We start from the raw sequence: 14,796 nt of genomic DNA, 5'->3' as shown, positions 1-14,796 counted from the left end.
AAGAAAATGTGAAACCCTTTAGATTAGATAAGATATTGACTAAGATGATGATTAAATAATACTTTGCAAAAACATGTCAATGAGTATGAAAGAAGGTCAATCAATACTTTGAGTAACCTAGAAAAATTACCAAAAAAATGAAATTAATTCAAAGCTTCTTACAGGTCCTGAAGTAATAATAATAATTAAGAGAACAGTAAAGATAAACAACAAAGCTACAGTACAATGAAGACAGTAATAATGAGAGTAATAAAAATTGCTCAAATGATGCATGAGCAATTGCAATTGCAATTGCATTCACTACTCTTCAACTATAAGCATCCACTCCGATTACAACAATGGCAGTGAGAAAACAAATAACTGAAACACTTTCCAATCCGCCATTATCCACTAGCCACAGCACACACTCATCGAGTTGCATGCATTCTGTGCGTTCAGAAGTGATCTCACCGCTTCGATAGCATAGATGGTTCATGAAAATGTTAAAAAAAAACCCCTCTTGGGTGTCACGAACGCGCACAAACATGCACCACCGCGTGGATAAGCAAACGCGGTCACATTGCGGCCGGTGGACGGTTGATTGAAAGTGGAGCAATTGCGCTTTCATCGCCCGAAACACCATCCCCATCGACCACCACCGATGCTTGGTCCCAAAAATCGATCGGCCCGCAGCGTTAGATCGCGCGCGCATTTTGATGAAGTTGATCGGCGATCAATTTCGAGGAAATCAGTAGATGCTTTTCATCGACTGGTAGCACATTCACGCAACACAAACAGCCAGCCCCGGGCTGGCGCCCCACCCTGGGCCGCCTAATTATTGGAGCGGGTGGGAAAATGAGATTTTCGAGTTTCGCTTTTGAGCCAGCCAGGCCAGCCAGCTTTGGGCCCGAATAGCCCGAAACCGAAATCGAGGCCCAACAATCGAGCTGCGGCCTTGATCCGACGGCAGCGGTCAACAGGTGCGGCCGTTCGATGTGGGATCAATTTGGAATTGGGAGCAAACAGAGAGCGAGAGACGGACGGAGATGCTTGGCATTCCAACAGCGAGCTGCTGCCCCGACCGCACCCACCCACAGGAACGAACTGACTGGCCAAAAGCGAGGGAAGCAAAATCCGGAACACTCGAGACCGTGAGGTGAAGCCCTTGAACCATGTGGTGCCGATGGAGCGTCTGGGGTTGTGAGAATTTGAGGAGAAGTCGTGGACAACGACGAAATGGTACGCTAATTTACGTGAGAAGCGGAATTCCTGTGCAACCGCAAGTGTTGTCGCATTCCAACACAATTCCGACTCCAGCCAATGCCGCCAAGAGACTGCTGGGTGAAGATGGAACAGACGGCGCAGTCGTTCGAATGCAGTTGAGTCACACTGATCGCTACACCGAATTGCGGATCCTTGGAATGCACTTGTTGAGCAGCGTGTTGGTCGAATGCCAATTCGAACAGCGAGAATGAGGGCGTCAGATTGTAAGCGTAGGGAGTTTTTTTTTTGGAAAGAAGCAACCGCTCTTCCTTTGGTGCTTGCAATGCAATCGTATTAATGCGTTGTTGGAGAACAACTATCAGAAGCTTCTTGAATTAAGTCAATCAGCAGAGCAACGAAAAATTGCTGCTAAAACATGTTAAGCGACTTGTTAAGGTGGCAGTCGTAAATCATGTTTGTAATTATCTCTTTTTTCCCAAAAAGGAGTGAAAGCTCAAAGATTCAATCAGAACTATTTGGCTTTCTGCAATTCATGTTAGGAACTATCGTAACTATTCATTGGGGGTTTTTACAATTTCCCTGAAATATAAGAATTAGAAAGATATTTAGTGGGATATTCGCATGCACTTCTCTATTAATTATCCCTTCTCAATTTCACTTCTTCATGTTCGTTCGCTATTTTATTTTAAAATGGCAGCACGTAAATTCCCCAAGCTATTTAAATATTTCCGGCTGAACCATTTCTTTTTGCTCATTCATAATTGAATTTGATTAAATTTTTTTTTTCATTTTAACCCGGCGATACATGAAGCGTAAACTCTCGTATAAACTCAGAGCGTAATGCCAAAAAGTTTACGCTTCGTGTGGCAGGCATAATCGCATAAAAGTTTATACCGAAACGTCAATTGCAATTACACTATGGTATTACATTCAATTACATGTCTTTTAGCCACAAAAACATAAATCGACGAGATAAGTTGATTTCTGAACAACTTTTTATATTTTTTAAGATGTTGTTGCTGTATATTATCGATTGTAGAACATTAAACTCTTCATAACGCTACGCTTCATGTTGGTGCTAAGTTTACGCTCGGATTTACGCTCCGCGGGCCTATAATCTTTTTGACATAAGCATAATCTTTTAAGCCGGCGATACATGAAGCGTAAACTCTCGTATAAACTCAGAATGTAATGCCAAAAAGTTTACGCTTCGTGTGGCAGGCATAATCGCATAAAAGTTTATACCGAAACGTCAAATGCAATTACATTCGGGCACCTGCAATTACACTATGCTATTACATCAATTACATGTGTTTCTGGCCACAAAAAACATAAATCGACGAGATAAGTTGATTTCTGAACATCTTTTTATATATTTTAAGATGTTTTTACTGTATATTAGCGATTGTAGAACATTCAATTCATCATAACGCTACGCTTCATGTTGGTGTTGTGTTTACGCTTGCTTTTACGCTCGGATTTACGCTCCGCGGGCCTATAATCTTTTTGGCATAAGTATAATCTTTTTGGCATTACATTCTGAGTTTATACGAGAGTTTACGCTTCGTGTATTCCGGCCTTTAGGCATTACACTCTGAGTTTATACGAGAGTTTACGCATCGTCTGGCGCCCGCTTTACACATTTTTAATTTTATTTCCTTTTGTTTCACCATATTTAAGTCATATAAATGACTATGTTTATATTGTTGTTTAAGTCAGAGAAATTCATTTTTACGGGTCAGAATAACAGATATCTTAAAAGATGATAATGAGGGATTGAAAATATCTTTTTGAAATCGATACCCATCATTCGCTTGCTAATTGCACTTCTCTCAACCTAATGGCTTCTGTAAAGTCTAACTCATTTTTACCTATACGCTATAAAATCGAATCTATCAAATGCATCTTCGGTTTTAAAACTTAAATCGACGTATGAGACGCTAAAATACATAACTCTTACCAGTTATTAAATGAAACCCAACTCCAAGCACCAAATCTCATTTATGTATCTGGCGTAATTCAATTGCACTAAAGCAGAAACCAATGGAACGCAATTATACCTGAAATATCCGCAGTTGTCTCGTGGCGAATAACTTGCTGTTATTAAATAAAAATTAAATTTGATACCTCCCTATCGAGGTCATCACCTTCCCCAGGTCCAACGTGCTCCAAACCTATCGTTTGCAACCGGTGCATCGGGTGGCAACCCCACGCCATACCAATCGATCGAGATGCCGCAGAGAACGTAAAATTATCTCACAACGCTCCGGAATGTTTAGCAGCATTGAGCGCTCGATCGAGCGATGGAACGCTAGAAGGAACGCTGGTTGGTTCTAAAAATAGCTCAGCTCAAAATATATTGACAGCAATAGGAGCACATCACGTTCCCGGGCTTGCCACTACCGACCACTCACCGGACAATTATGATTAATACAAATGATAACGACAAAGCGTAATCTCTGTCAATTACGCTTAATATGCTTAGAGAACGAGACGGGAACTGGTGGTCAGCCACAGCACGAACGTGCTCGAGTGTGTTAAGTGAACGACCCGGAGGGTCAACCCATCATCGCACGTTGCACGTTTCCATTTCGTTTAATGCTCGTCGCTGCTCGAACGCACCTCACCGAGGCAGATGATGCACCCATGCTCATCTACTGCTGCTGATGCTGTGGTATGTTGCCGGTTGAGCAATTATTATGCTCCTCTCTTCTGCTTTCAATCTCCCATTCGAGCACGCTCCACAGTCACACTCCGATCCCGAGCTCACTAAAGAGCTCGAGCTGAGCTTTGGCATTGCGAGGTTTTATTTATTTGCTTGAACTTGGAACTGAAACTGGACTGGGTGGCCAGGGCAGGACTCCCGGCATGACTGCTTGCCGGCGAACGAAATTGACTTCCGCTCGCCGCGCACCGACAGCAACGCACAGCGGAAATGGACGCTCAGTCCATATGGGAGCAGTCATTGAGATTGCTTGTTTTAAGCCGTCTGGAAAACGGGTGGATTGGAGGTGAGAGGAGGTTTGTTGATTTTTCGGGATCTTTGCTGATGTCTCGGAACGAACGAATTCCGACCACCGATCACCAACCGTTGGTGAAGATGATAATTAGAGTATCGAGAGTAGCGACCACCGCTCGACCACTCGGCTTTAGGGGGCTTTGTATAATTGCCAGCGAGTCTCATCCGGTCGGCCACCACCGGTTCCGTGGCTGGTACGGTTGACCCGCCGGCCAACCGTGTGCGCGCGGCCGCGGAATCTATGAAAGGCCTCCGCTGGAACTCGATCGTAATAATCCAATTGGGAATTTGGTCGGTATTTACTTCATTTATCACTTCCTTTGCGAAGTGAGTGAAATGAGCTTCCGGTCGCGCGGCCAATGCGAGTATTTAGTTAATGCGTTCTTTCCACCGAGCATGCCGGAGCTGCTGGAGGAAATGGGTTTTAAGATGGAACGGAAACCAACGCAGGGTCAAAGCTTTGTTCTAAGCGGTCAAACTATGGTTCTTGAGATTTGATTACATTTTTATTTGAAAGGAAAGGTGTCTATCGTAGCGCCAAGACGACTTGACTGTTGCTTTTGAAATGTTGATGATCTCTTCATCTGCACATCATAACAAAATGATATTCTCTAATTATGTCCTAAAATAAGATCCTACTAGCACCAGCAATTTCTCAATTGCAATTTCGGTAAAAACCAATATCTACATTTCCAAAAAAAGTTCTGGGACTGAATATTTTTATTATCAGTAAAGGGAGGCGGATGCATTTGGTACGTAATAACTCCTGTTCCTTCCCTCAAGATGTAAAAAAAATTAAATAAAATAACTCTCAGCTTAATATCGACTTTCATACAAGTTTAGCAACCGCAAGCTGAGATATGGCTATCTGGGTAGGCGTAGGTGGTGTTTAGGTTCGATCAGGCGCAGGTGTGGGTGCCGGCAGGCAGACGGTGCTGATAAGCGAAAAATTAAGCGCACACTCATCCAGTTTTGATACCCTCGTTGTTCGATGTCCCAATCCCAGCTCGATGCTTCCGGCGCTCCACACTGCCTGGCCTCCTGGTTGCTCCAGCATTCAAGATTTAAGTTATCCTCGGCCACGATGCTTATCGACAGCACACCTACGCGCATGCGGTTTTTATCACTGGCGGTGGCAACAAGTTTATCTCTTTCATCATACTCTTCTGGTTCTTCGGCCACGTAGCCGCATTTCAACGTGAAGCCATCGTGAAAAAGATTCTGATATGCACTTATTCGCGATAAGCCTTATCCACAAGCGCATCGCACTTACGTAGGTGACTTCATCGACCGAAATACTACCTCTGGACATTATTCGATTTTGAACACACTAGCAGCAGCAACATTCTGAAATGCTTACTTTTCACATTTTCCTCAAATGTTATGTTGAATGCCATGACATCAGCCGCCAAGCCTAGTGACTGATCGGTACACTGTTGCCACTGGAATATTCCAGCAATTTTACTAGCTAATTGCTGTGACATTACTGTTGGTTTACATAATCTTTTCTCTTTATTCATACTGGACAGGAAAAGAATGCACGAGATTCGGAAAAAGTCGATGAAATTGTTTGCGTTGAAAAAAGGTCAACTAAATGCGGTCCACAATCCCCGTCAGTCCGCTTCTGTCGAGTAGAAGTTTTTGGTTATCTGTAAATTGTGTTGCCTCGATTAAAAACCCAGCTTATCTACTTTGACCTCTCATAGGTATATGCTAGGATTGTCTAAATCTTATCAGATTTCATATCATTTATCGTCAATGGAATTTCTTCAATGGTGGTGGTCCGGAACCGATAACTCTATAGTAACATGAAGCTCAATGACTGACCATGCGACCTTAACGATAAGCTCGCTGTTGTCTTGCCTGGTTTCATGTTAGGGGCAGTCAGTTTAGGTTTTGCTCTTAGTGTGTAAGTACTTCGTCAGCAAAGGAGTAGTTTAGGCGCACCAAAGTATCTGTTCATCACAAAGTGGTAGCCAAAAAAAATAATCTATTGCTACAGATAAACTAAATTAGATGGTGTTAAAAAATGACAACGATTGTTTCTTAGTAATGTCCTTCGGCCAGAAGAGGTTCAGTTTTTACTTTTGAAATCGTACCTTTGCATCGAAATAGGACAGAATAGAGAATATGCTTTTTCAGATATTTATGAAGCTTCATTCTTGATGTTACACTCAACAATGAGCTCTCAATTCAGTTTCATATCGTTGCGAAGTTTTAGACGTCTTTGGAATTACTTAGTGAAATATGTCGAAATATTGTGATTAGTCGAGAAATAAGTGGTAAAATAAGTCCTAAAAAAGTTACCTGTGGAGTGACAGTGTGTGATCGCAGCTGTGCTGAAGATTTATTCATCATTTTTATTATTGGTTGAATGGAGCAGTCATCGACTCAACCTATTTGAGCAGGGGTCTCCAAGTCATATGAAAATGCTAATACTAGTTTACTAATTTCAAAGAATCGTTCAAATTGGATTCACCCAGAAAAATTTCAGATTATTACGTGAATCTCCTGTCCGGATTCAAAATGCATCAATACAAAAAAACTTTCGCATGTGCTCTGATGTGGCTCATCATCGTTAACGGTAAACTCCAACACATTTTAATTATAGTTATTCACATGCTACACCTACTAATTATTCAAGTAAATATTATTAAAAAGTCAGCAGCAATCAGCAAATTTTCTAATTACAATTACACTTACAGTTATACAGTCAAATATAATGAGTGCATGTACTTACCTAATTTCTGGAACTAGCCTTCCTACAAACTCCGTTTTGTTAACCTCTTGCTAATTTGTTTGCACCCAAAGCTCGTGATGATTACTCTGAAAGTAGAGCTCCAATCATAGACACAACTTACCAAGAAGAAAAAATAGCAGCCGGAATTGATTGGAATGTAACCTGCAAATCTATGCACCCCATCAATTGGAAGGCCCATGATGTCTACTTCGACTGAGTATGCTATTCGTCATGGAATATAGTTTAAAATAATTTATCAGCTTTCCTATATAAAACCTTTTACAGACGCCTCCCAGCATCAATAGTTCATCCTACTTTCTTGAATTAGAAATGCAGTATGTTTCTATTCTCACCATCACCAATCCATCAGCATCATCGGTTGGTCGGTATTATTGCGTGAGATCAGATAAGATACATGAACATTTGGACAAGATGGTGACGGAGGGGTTTGCATCCAGTGTCTACGTTTTCGTAAACGACTACAAGCAGCCCCTGGTACCGACGAAGGAGAAATCCTATTACCCGACGCATGACAAAATCATCATACCTTGTAAGCCTTCGTACCCCGACATTGAAGTGGAGCTGTGCAACAAGGTTAACTATTAGCATAAATTACGGCACGAATTATGTCAATCAAAATGAACTTATTGTTACTCTTCATATGAGGTCTTTTTCAACTAAAAGTCTTGTACTTTTTTTTAGAACGAAAAGTGCTTGGCGGTGTATGATCCAACAAAAGGATTTACGATTCCGAAAACATCTTCAATCATACCTGAAGACGGCACGCTCTTTTGTAGAAGTGGAAATGCAAGTTACGTACTGCATGTTGTACCGACAGAAGGTATGGTATTCATGAATGGTTATTTTTTTAACAGTAATAAGATGTATAATTGAGGGTTTATTACGAAACGTCTTTTGACATATAAACAAGGAATAAAATTCAAAGTCGTAAATAAAAATGTACAGAATTTAGCCTACTACTTAGTATTACCACGTGTTTCTATCACAGATTGGTTTGGCAACATTTATGATCCCGATAACACTGCCCCAGCTGTGAAACATAACTCACATACATGCACTATCTTCTTTGTCCCTGGCGATAAAGTTATGATCAAGGTGAATGCAACATCAAATAATCAACAAACAGACGATGTAAGTTCTTTGACAAGTTTCACAGACTGCGGCACATACTCATCACATCTATTGAATACTCTATTGAATGTTTTCCAGAAAGGAAAAATCAATTTAGAAGCCCCGCCGCCTGAGATGAGGTATCCTATTACGGTCAGCATGACATCAGGCAACAGCCAGACTCCGCTCAATACCAAAGACTGCGAGGTTATCAACCTTCAATGCAATGTAACCGGAATGACACATTCAGTATTGAACTGGTACAAGAATGGAGTGCCTGTTGGGTTGAGAAAAAATACCTCCAGCGTTCCTAGAAGCCAAACGATCATATCTTTAGAGGGCCACATGCGACACGATGATTATGAGGTCGGAGAGTATGAGTGTAAAAAGGTGAATCCATATGAAGCTACGCAAGACGCAGCTCAACTAGATACTACGAAAGGGATCTCTCAGATAGAAATAACTGAAGGGGAAGAATGGGTTGTAGCGGCTAGTTACCTAGTGGGTGCAATGTTTTTAGTTCTACTTGGCGGTGTAGTTTATGTTTACGTATACAAACGCAACCGATCGAACGTAATCAACGATTATCCATATGATAGCGAACAATTGAATACAGATTCGAACTAGAGTGCAAATCCATCTTAACCTATTTACATACTTGTGCTAACGACGATCGTACGTATCAAACGATGATCGTACGTATAGTGGTCGCAAATCTTATAAGTAGTTATTAGTAGTAACCGGTCAGACTATCTGACAATGCGGGGTAATTAACGATTTCTTTTGTAGTTTTTTGTTTTGTGTGAATGTAAAACCAAAATACTAAAAAACTAAGTAAGAGTAGTAAAATAACAAGAGGGACTGTTGTAAAACAAAACTTCTCACAATCGAGTGCAACTATTCAGCATTCAGTTAAAGTCCCAAACAGTGTTTTGAAAATCGCACTATTATCATGTCGTGCTATGTTTCGGAAAGCTTTTCAAAAGTAGATGATCATGCGTTTCCGAGCGGTTGGAAGCGTCGAAACCTCTTTCTTCTACCGGATCCCTGCAAGAACCTAGCGGACGTCCCACAAACTGTTCTGTCGGTTGAAGGCTACAAGCACCACTCCTTGAGCGTTTGATCCTCAACAGGCTGACTGCTTTCACCGAGGAGCCAATGATGAAAAGAAATAAAAATGAGAAAATGCCTTCCATGTAGTAACCAAACCTCTGAGCAACGTATCAAGCATGTTTTCAGCTTCAATTGCGTACGTCTGAAAATGAAAATCAAGATCTCAAGAACAACGAGAAAGGATTAATGAAAGCGAAGGACGAAGGTTGATCATGTGGAACTAATGCGAATCCTCCCGTGGATCATTCACATCGTGCCGCATTGCTATATGGTTCTACGATCCTCTACAAAAAAATGTCGTGTGTTAAAAAAGGGTAGATGGATGAGGTGTGCTAACATTACCAAAAAAATCGTTTCGAAACTCCTCGATTGTGATGACAATGGTTCTTGGTCTCCAGTATCATTGGAAGCATCAGTACAGTAAAAACCGTTTCCTTTTTTATGTTGCATTAAAAACTATACATCCAACATCTTAAGCCAGGTGTGACCACCGAGCCGAGCCCCCTTCTTACAACGGCCTCAATTCTAAATGATTCACTTCGTTTATTTTACAAGAACTTAAACGACTTCTACACACTATGTGAACCCGTATGAACCCGAATCAACTGGTAAAACTGAGGCTACGATTAAAAAACACGAAGTTGAACCTCGGTGATCGCAAGTGTTTGTTCGCCAAAAAGAGACCTCTCCTAGCGGCGCGCGTCGCTTTTATCCCTTTTCGGGCGCTCGAAACTAGTAGAAACTAGTCACCTACTACACGAAATTAGGCGATTAATTATCTCATATTCATGCTCTCTGTCCCTGTTCTCTGTTCCTGTTCTCTCTCTTCTTACACAGGGTGCTACCTGTCGGCCTGTTCGTAACAGAAGGGCTTCGGTTTTTTGACATATTTTGACATTTTTTCTTGAATGCTGATCCTTTCAATAGTCTTGTGCAAAATTTTTGGATCAATCGAAGCCAAACTGACAAAGTTACAGATTTTAGAAAATCCGCGTTTCAAACAAGGCTCCATGCAGCTCGCTACTTTGAAGAGCGTTTCCCAAAACCAACGTTTTCAACCAGTCGGTGCCCATCGTACCGTGAAAACTACTGGACCGATCGATTCAAAATTGTCAACATCTCATCTATACATTCTTTGGCAGGTAGCCCCGTGAAGATTTCATGAAAATTGTTGAATCATTGTTTAAACAAATCATTAAAAACCGTGTTTTTAGGCAGAATGACAAAAAGCATCACTTTTTCACAACTTCAAAATGCTGCCAAAAATCGAAAAATAGGAAATTTAACAAAAACTCGTCTGGGCTACCTGGATAAACTTAAAATCTTTCTAACGAGTTCTAAATCTTTCTTTCGAGTATCTATTTGTATTTTTTTGATAACCCATCACGCAACTATAAGCTATAAAAAAAGAGCCGATTTTGGTTCGAATCAAAAGACTTACCTTCTAAGCGACGAACCCGGTTTGATCATAGTATGATCACTTTTTCAACTTCAAAAGGCTGCCAAAAATCGAATAATAAGAAATTCAACAAAAACTCAACGGTGCTACCTGGATAAACTTATAATCTTTCAAACGAACATCGATTTGTATTTTTCTGATGACCCATCACGCAGCTATAATGGGCACCGTAAAAAGTATCTTTTCGCAGACGCACCTTCATAAATTTGATCCCATGGATGAAGTTTTTAATAAATCTTCACCAAAGTAGAACTAAATATTCTTCAAAAGTTGTTGTTTAATATGCCATTCTTTTGAGAGGAATAAGTTAAAAGGTTTGTTCACAAAAAATCGACCAAAATGATCCTCTTTTTGGCCAGAAATTACCGAAGCCCTCTTAAATATAGGCCTCAAGAGACGAATGGCAGAACGAAGTTTGCTGGGAACACTAGTTTTATAGACCGTTTCTACACTGCGCCAAAATTTTCGCTGCCAAAACGAAACTTATAAGATTCCCATAGATTTCCTATGGGAATATACAAGATTCCTAAGGGAATCCTATAAGTTTCGTTTTGGCAGCGAAAATTTTGGCGCTGTGTAGAAACGGTCATATAGTACAAACTTTGACCTCAATTAAAGTGATGTTTGGCGTCTGTTTTGAAAATTTTCCTGTTGCACTATTTCTTGCAAACACGCAGCTTTTCTTGCCACAAGAGAAGATCTGATGCATAATTGTAATCTCTTTATTAGCTTATTGGACAAAGCATATTTTATCTGCCAAGAACCTAGTCGTTAGCTAGGATGCTGGATTTTAACGCGGAGTTTTCAATTATGATGGGTTAAAGGATAATTTTATTTAAAAAACCTTTTTGGAGACTTTTTAAAGAAAATTATTTGCTTTTATTTTTTTACTTGGATATCATATTAAACTACTACTTTTCAAGAGTGTGATGTATGATCAATATCTATGTATGTTTTGCTCCAATTGATCCTACAATTTTTCGTGATATTATAGAATGTTTCATGAATAAAAAAATATAAACATAGCGAAAAATTAAAACAAAATTTCTTAAAGGCAGGAATACATTAAGCGTAAACTCTCGTATAAACTCAGAGTGTAATGCCAAAAAGTTTAAGGCCGGAATACACGAAGCGTAAACTCTCGTATAAACTCAGAATGTAATGCCAAAAAGATTATACTTATGTCAAAAAGATTATAGGCCCGCGGAGCGTAAATCCGAGCGTAAAAGCAAGCGTAAACACAGCACCAACATGAAGCGTAGCGTTATGATGAATTGAATATTCTACAATCGCTAATATACAGTAAAAACATCTTAAAATATAAAAGAAGATGTTCAGAAATCAACTTATCTCGTCGATTTATGTTTTTAGTGGCCAAAAACACATGTAATTGATGTAATAGCATAGTGTAATTGCAGGTGCACGAATGTAATTGCAGTTGACATTTCGGTATAAACTTTTATGCGATTATGCCTGCCACACGAAGCGTAAACTTTTTGGCATTACATTCTGAGTTTATACGAGAGTTTACGCTTCGTGTATTCCGGCCTTTACGCTTCGTGTGGCAGGCATAATCGCATAAGACCGTTTCTACACTGCGCCAAAATTTTCGCTGCCAAAACGAAACTTATTGGATTCCCATAGGAATCTTGTATATTCCCATAGGAATTCTATGGGAATCCTATAAGTTTCGTTTTGGCAGCGAAAATTTTGGCGCAGTGTAGAAACGGCCTAAAAGTTTATACCGAAACGTCAACTGCAATTACAGCATGCTATTACATCAATTACATGAGTTTCTGGTCACAAAAAACATAAATTGACGAGATAAGTTGATTTCTGAACACCTTTCTATATATTTTAAGATGTTAGTTGCTGTATTAGCGATTGTAGAACATTCTATTCTTCATAACGCTACGCTTCATGTTGGTGCTGTGTTTACGCTTGCTTTTACGTTCGGATTTACGCCCCACGGTCCTATAATCTTTTTGACATAAGCATAATCTTTTAGGCATTACACTCATCACATCGCTGAACTTTAAGACATCGCTCTTTTCTGGATCCGGGCTCATGTGAATAGCATGCGCTGGGCGCGGTATTTCAAACTAATTGCATAAACCTAAGATTCCATAGCGCTATTCATTCACATTAACCGAATCAGAGGTCGCTAAAAGTCCGTCGTTACCCTCGTCTTGTCCTCTTGTCGTATGTCTGGTGATTAATTTACGGCGGTAACACATAATTGATGCAATCATAAACTGATGAATACGACGATGCCGACGATCGTATAAAGAGAATACTGTAGGTTCTTATTCTCCGCTCCACATTTGCACAGCTCGTGCTCATCTTGTTTAATGTCGGTCAGTGCATTTTCTGGTGATAGCAAAAGCATTTCATAGCTTACATTACCACTTTTGCAAATCAGCATTCCTTTTACGGGAACTTTAAATGATGCTTTTGAAAGCAGGAAACCTTTTGTGGGATCGTCTGGTGTCGTCAAGCACTCTCCATTCTAGAAAAAAGAAGCGCATCAGATAAAAATACTTCTGGACAAAAAAAAACCTGATGGTTCGGTTGACCATCAATGTCATTGATTATAGCAATATCTCACCATGTTGCATAACTCCACTTCCTCATCCGGGTGCGATGGCTTACACGGCATGTAGACCTCTTCATGCTGAATGTAATACACCCATCTTGGAATTGGTACAATAGGTTGAGTGGCATCTTTAACGAACACATAGATACTGGATGCAAACCCCTCCTTCACCATTTCCTCCAAATCTTCATGCTTCTTCTCAGATGTTACACAGTAGTATCGACCAACAGAAGCTGCTGAGGCATTTGTAATGATAAGGACGGCTCCATACTGCATTTCTACATCGCCAGTATAAGTGTCAATGCTACTGACATTCGGAGGAGTCTGTGACCAGGATATATGATCGTTTTTTTAACTTCTTCACACTCCCTCTATATCAAACGATATACTTACCTCCACGGACCGGGGATCATAAGACCTCCAAACGATCGGTTCGTTGGATTTACAACTGATATTCCACGTATCACCGAAGGCAAGCTCTTCCTCATCGATCAATGGTTCAATTATTGGAGCGCTAGCACCTCCAATAGCGGTAGACTCAACAGCTAGAGCTAGAAAGTTTAAAATAAATTTAAAAAAAATGTCGCTTGTGAGCGTACAATCGTCATTTACACTGCGAACTTGTTCAATTTCGAAATCCTTTTCCGACCGGCACGTCTTATCCGATACGTCTTATCGGCCACTTAGTCCGTCCCGTTCTCCCGTTGATGGGCGCCGAACCACCTACATCAGATACCCGGCGCCTACCTGGGCCCTTTTCCCTGCGGATCCGGTCAGCTGCCTGCCAGGAATGTTACTTGGCCGGCGCCTGGCAGCCGACCGTTCTCCCAATGACCGGCACTACGGCTTGCAATCCGGCGCGACGGGACCCGCACCACGAGTTCGTGTAGCACCACTTACCATGAATATGTAACATTGGGCTAAGCGACTGCATAAGCATAATCAATGCTCCTATTAATATTTTCATCTTGTAATGAATTTCACTTTTATAACTGCAGGCAAACACTATCTTTCATTAACAATAGCTAAACTTTTTATGAACTCTACTTGTTAGAATTGGTTCTAACATTTCAAAATTGAACAGGGAAATTGTCGGAAATGATAGCTTATTTTTATTGCCTGGGTGGCGGAGCTAACAAAGGAAAACCACAAATTTGTCCCAGTTGCTATTGAATGAGCCTAATTCTCGCGCGCCTCCCTTTTTATCGTCTTCGCGAGGACATTCAGCGCTCAGCATTCTGTTCAGCGCACTGTTTACAACACTACTACTAGAAAGTATACGAGCACTTTCAACATTAGTGACAGTTACGTTTATATATTTTTCTTTTCTTTGCTCTCACGTGTGAATTTTTCAAAATCAGTAGTTACGACACAAGCTACTCATTAAGAAGTGATATTAACTGCCCGAGAGGCAAAACAGACGGAACTGAATTGTTCCGGTACTTATACTCCCATCCTTACCTTTTCCTAAATCGAGGCACCGTCTAGTCGGACGGATATCTTATCAGATCAGCATTATTCGGCGTTTTTGCAAA

At 40.6% G+C, this 14,796-nt stretch overlaps 1 protein-coding gene and 1 pseudogene across 1 annotated transcript; one reads left to right on the top strand and one right to left on the bottom strand.

The window, feature by feature from the left end:
• Positions 1–8,720, top strand: part of LOC126575806 (uncharacterized) — a 26,671-nt pseudogene extending 17,951 nt beyond the window's left edge.
• Positions 8,721–12,755: 4,035 nt separating this feature from the next.
• On the bottom strand, positions 12,756–14,412 carry LOC126569009 (vascular endothelial growth factor receptor 3-like). Its single transcript, XM_050225780.1, has 4 exons — positions 14,162–14,412; positions 13,655–13,812; positions 13,274–13,585; positions 12,756–13,174 (listed from the first exon to the last, which is right to left on the bottom strand). Exons 1-4 carry the CDS (start codon positions 14,226–14,228, stop codon positions 12,914–12,916), a joined length of 798 nt encoding a protein of 265 aa, XP_050081737.1. The 5' UTR covers positions 14,229–14,412; the 3' UTR covers positions 12,756–12,913.
• Between the last annotated feature and the right edge of the window lie 384 nt (positions 14,413–14,796).

This window comes from Anopheles aquasalis, chromosome 2 (assembly GCF_943734665.1).
Source record: "Anopheles aquasalis chromosome 2, idAnoAquaMG_Q_19, whole genome shotgun sequence".
Taxonomy (NCBI): Eukaryota; Metazoa; Arthropoda; class Insecta; order Diptera; family Culicidae; genus Anopheles; species Anopheles aquasalis.
This window is presented reverse-complemented; position numbering and strand designations above follow the sequence as displayed.